This window comes from Accipiter gentilis, unplaced genomic scaffold (assembly GCF_929443795.1).
Source record: "Accipiter gentilis unplaced genomic scaffold, bAccGen1.1, whole genome shotgun sequence".
Lineage (NCBI taxonomy): Eukaryota > Metazoa > Chordata > Aves > Accipitriformes > Accipitridae > Astur > Astur gentilis.
Genome location: NW_026060824.1, coordinates 1,451,031 through 1,455,696, shown reverse-complemented (window position 1 = coordinate 1,455,696; position 4,666 = coordinate 1,451,031). Strand labels below are relative to the sequence as shown.

The 4,666-nt window shown below is 63.4% G+C and overlaps 1 protein-coding gene across 1 annotated transcript; it reads left to right on the top strand.

Annotated features, from left to right (window-relative positions):
- The first annotated feature begins 273 nt into the window (after nt 1-273).
- Nucleotides 274-4,250, top strand: LOC126036804 (maestro heat-like repeat-containing protein family member 6). The gene is made up of 8 exons (XM_049797017.1): nt 274-345; nt 616-753; nt 1,355-1,531; nt 1,996-2,151; nt 2,611-2,712; nt 3,044-3,146; nt 3,392-3,448; nt 3,704-4,250. Exons 1-8 carry the CDS (start codon nt 319-321, stop codon nt 3,907-3,909), a joined length of 966 nt encoding a protein of 321 aa, XP_049652974.1. The 5' UTR covers nt 274-318; the 3' UTR covers nt 3,910-4,250.
- The last annotated feature ends 416 nt before the right edge of the window (nt 4,251-4,666 follow it).

Here is a 4,666-nt window from a genome sequence, read left to right as displayed (position 1 = left end):
CAGCTCCCAGACCCACCTCATGGGAGTGCGCATTATCGCCAGGTGAGAGCCCCTTCTCCCTGCTCCTTGGGGACAGGGTACCCCATGCCACCCCCTCCCTTGGGGCTGATGGCAGTGGGGTCCCCATTACTTGGAGAAAGTGGTACAGACTGGCGATGTCCAGGCTGGTGCAAACCCCCAAAAGATGTGCCTGCCTGGCTCAGGCCTGACAGTGCCTCCTTCCCCGTCAGGGAGATGATGAAGATGCCAAGGCGCCTGCGCTCCGCCATCTTCTGCCATCTGGTAGAGCTCCTCCGGACAGAGGACCCCACCTGGCAGATGGTCGCTATGGTCTTCTTCATTGAGGTGAGCCTGATGGCACCACTCCAAGCTCCCCCCGATGCTCGGTTCTCCCATGCCCACCACTGTGGGGAAAGCTGGGGCAGTGGGTGGGCTCTGGTTGGTACCATGGAGGAGCAGATGAGCAAGCAATGTGCTGTGGTGTGGGGCACGGGGACTCTCTGCAATCCCTGCTGCCTCTCTCTGTCTGGGCTTGGTCTTGCCCTGCGTCCTTGTCCTGAGCTGATGGTTGGAGCCAGCACCACACCTCAGCAGCTCCCACTGCCTGTGTTTCAGATGCTGGACTTTACCAACATCAGTGAAGAGCTGGTCCGTGCCCTGGAAATCTTCCCCATTTATCTGCAGAGCCAGTGCCTGGGGATGCCCAGCCTGGTGCTCAGGGCCATCCTCAGGCTCACCGAGAGGCCTGACACAGTGAGTAGGGGGCAGCCGGGACAGCAGCCCAGGGTGGAACAGTGGGTAACGTGGCAGCTCAGGCTTTCCTGGGCATTGTGGGCTGTGCTGGCTGCTGCCAGCTCTCCTGCCTCCCCGGCCCTCTGCCCCATGGCTGTGCCATGCCAAGGAGAGAAGCAGCAGTGCTGACGGGAACGGGCTCCCACTGCCAGCACGTCCCAGCAGGGATGCTGGCAGCAGAGCAACCGGCCTGAGCGTGGGGTCTGCAGGGCCTGGCCGTGAGGTGTTGAGCCCCAGGGTGAAACACAGCAGCCATGGCAGGGGCTGCTGGCAGCTTGGGCAGCTTTCCAGGCAGCGCCAGTCACCCACCAGCCTATCCAGGGGGGTCTGGTGGAGAAGGGGGCAGCCGAAGGGCTGGCAAGGAGCCAGTGCTGTCTGTCCTCCCCCTCTGTGCCCTGCTCTTCCCATGGGCGTGCTGGTGAGCCCCGTCTGCCGGGACCTTGCCCTCGTAACCTGCACTGCCTGCAGAGAACCCAGTGGGGAGGCCGGTGTTCGTGGAGAGGGTTTTCACCCCTGTGATCGGTGGCTCCTTTACAAAAAGGAGGTGGCATGTCTCACACAGGAAAGGAAAGCCCTTATCCTGCTGCCGTACGTTCTGGACCAGCTGCTGGATGATGACAGTGATGCCAGCGCCGCGGCCCTGCCCGTGCTTGGCAACATGCTCTGGCTGCTGGAGGGGAAGAGACTCAGCCTCACTGCCCTGGCACTGGCTGAAAAGCTCCTGCTGCTTTTCAACAACGTAAGGCTGGGGGAGAGCCCCATGTCCCCCTTCCTGGGCACCTCCATTCACGCCTCCCACTGCAGCCCCTGTGCTCTGCAGGGGGATGCTTTGCCCTGCAGTCCCCAGACCCCATTGCTGCCCTTGGTGGCTCCGTGCTGTGTCACAAACCCCCCACCAAGGACTCACTCCGGCTCGGCCTCCCTGCCGCAGCGGGGGACAGTGGTGGCAGGATGGCAGCAGGCGTGCTGAGCCCCACCAATGCACACCCTGCTCTGACAGCATCCTCCAGCCTTCTGCAGGGCCTCCCTCTCTGGCCCTCAGCCCCGGAGACCCCAGTCTCCCTGGGCAGACCATCTGCATGCCGCAGCTCGCTGCCTTTTGCAGCAGGGCTGCCTGCAGCCATTTTGGGGATGTCTGTCTCCATGTCAGCCCCTTGCTTGCCATGGGCTTGTGGCTGAGGTCCTCCTCCCCTCTTCCCCCAGGAGCTGGACACGGTGCGGGAGCTCTCCATCCATCTCTTCCAAATTGCAACGGGGCTCGTGGTGGGTGCTGAAAAGAAGAAGATGAAGAAGGTGGTGTGGGACAGCCTGCTGCCGCTGCTCTTTCACCTGCATGACCAGGACGAGAGTGTGGCCAAGGTGGGATTCCCAACCTGACTGGTCCTTTGGGGAGGGCAATGCTGACACTGCACTGTGAGGTCTAGCTTGTTGAGTCCCTAGGAACAGGCAGAGCCCCCCTCCCTGCCCACTGCTGCCTTTTTCCTCCTGCTGCCTGGTGGATGGGGAGGTGGGTCCCTTTCCCACCCAGCTCCCTCCACACAGCCCCTGGCATGGGTCCCTGCAGCCCCAGAGACTGGACTACGGCTCCGCAGCAGCCTGGGGCCACCAAAGCTGAAACGCTGAAGCCCCGACAGGCTTCCAGCCAGAGAGGGTGGCTGCCCTCCTCTTCCCCTGGGGTGCTGAACCTGCTGGCAGCATCAGTCCCCAGCTGGTGCGTCTTCCCTGCATGGGCCAGGACAGGCTCTGAGCCCCACCAGGAGGGAGGACACAGGGTCCTGTGCCCCCCATGGTGGTGGTAGCATCTGTGCTGCTCACCAGGCCTCCCAGGAAGCCCTCCGCAGCGCTGGCCAGTTCCTGAAGTGGAGGCAGCTGGTGCGACTGGCCGAGACGGCGCAGGCATGGAGGATCTGCGAGTGCTTGGTAAGCACAGCCCGAACACCCCTGGGATCTGCCCTGGGTAAGCCCTGCCCGTGCCCAGCAGAGGGGACCAAGGGCAGTGTCCCCACAGCTGCATGCACCCTCCTGGAACAGGCTCTGCTCCAGGCTGTCCTCACCTCCGGGGTCCCAAAGGGGACCCCGCCACCAGGATGGCACCCTAGCATTGCCTGGGAGCCCTCTGCTCCCTCCGAACCCCAATGCGGAGAGCGGAGAGCTGGGAATGTCCTGCTGGGGAGAAGAAGGGTGGTCCTTGGTGGAGGGATGGCCCAACGGGGGGGCCATCTCTGTGCCAACTCTGCACCCTTCTCTCCAGCTGGCCAGGAAGAGGAGCAGGGCCACGTACTACCTGTGGAAGAGCCAGACCTACCTGCGGAGCCCGCAGGAGTCCCTGCGGCTGGAGGCTGTCAGGTTCATCGGTGAGCCCCTAGCCCCAGGGTCCCTTTCTCTGCCAGGGTCCCTGTGTCCCAGTGCAGGACCTGTGGGGCACCCCTTCACTCTCTCCCACTCCTGCCTGCACAGGTAGGGCTGGCAGGAGGCTCATCCATCCCCTCCCCGATGCTGCACCCTGGGGTCAGCCCTCCCCAGGGAACTGTGTGGCCAGACAGGCTGGCCGGTGGGTCCCTGATGGCCAGTGGGTCCCTGACATGCTGTGTCCCCCCAGGACTCCTCGGACGGGATGTGGATGAGCACGAGAACGAGCACAAGTACATCAGAGAGAGTGAGTGAGGGCAGCGGGGAGGAGGAAGGACCTTGGCATGGAGCTCCCCCCCCAGCCTGGGCAAGGGGCGCTCTGCTCCCAGCACATCTGTGGGAAGAGGGGTGTTTCGGGAGGGGCGTATTCCTAACCAGCAGCTTCCAGCTGAGCCATCTGCCCCCTGGTTCCCTCCTGGCCCTGGGAATCATGAGGTGCAATGTGCCCTGCCTGGAAGGGATATGGGGCTGTCACCTCACCTCTGCTGCTTTGTCCCCACAGTCCTTCAAGGCCCAAGCAAAGACACCAGCCCCTTGGTCTCCTCCCTGGCAACTCAGACACTCCTCATCCTGGGACGAGGAAGGCTGAAGTCGAGGTTTAACCTACCACGGCCGAGTTTACAGATGACGAGGGCACGGATGAGGTCACACTCAGTCCCCAGCGAGGACTCTGCTCAGGCAGAGACAACGCTGGAGCCCCAGCCCTAGGATGCTCTGCAGGCTGGGGTATCTCCTCTTCCTGAGGTCTAACAGGAAAGGAGACACCTCAGCTGGAGGAGGAGGACCCGGCAGCCTCCGGAGAGTGGCAGGACAGCCACTCTTTCCAGTGCTCTAGGACAACGCCTGTCCACGCGCTTCATCTTTGCCACAAAGCACCAGCTGCTCTGCTGGGCTGTTGAAACAGAGGGAAGGAGAAGGCCACGCCAAAGCTGAAGCCAAAGTTGAAAGTGAAGCCTTCCCTCCCCTCTGCGGGGCCACGCCGGGGCGAATCCCTTTTTCTGCCTCCCACCGTCCAAGGATCCTGTGCTGCTTTGGGCTGACGTGGCCGAGCTCGGGAGCTACAAAGCCACCAATGCTCTGACTCCAGCAGCATCCTCCCCTCCACGTCCCCAGCAGGAAGGGCAGCTCTGCCTCCTGCCCGCACCGCAAGCTGCGCAGCCACTCCTGCCTGGGGATGTCAGAAGTCACAAGAGCCAGCAGGCCCGGGGGAGTTGTGGTAGCAGAGGGCCCTGCTTGCCACAGCACTTTGCCATCTCCTTCTCCAGGTTCGGGCACCAGGATGTCATCACGGGGCTGGACAGCCTGAGCCGGGAGTGCTGTGTGACGGCAGGGGGCCGGGACGGTACCGTGCGGCTCTGGAAGATCCCGGAGGAGTCGCAGCTTGTGTTTTACGGGCACCAGTAGGTCTGGGGCGGGAGAGGGGGCTGCAGGCAGGGGGGTCAGGCTGGGGCAGCGGTGTGCAGGT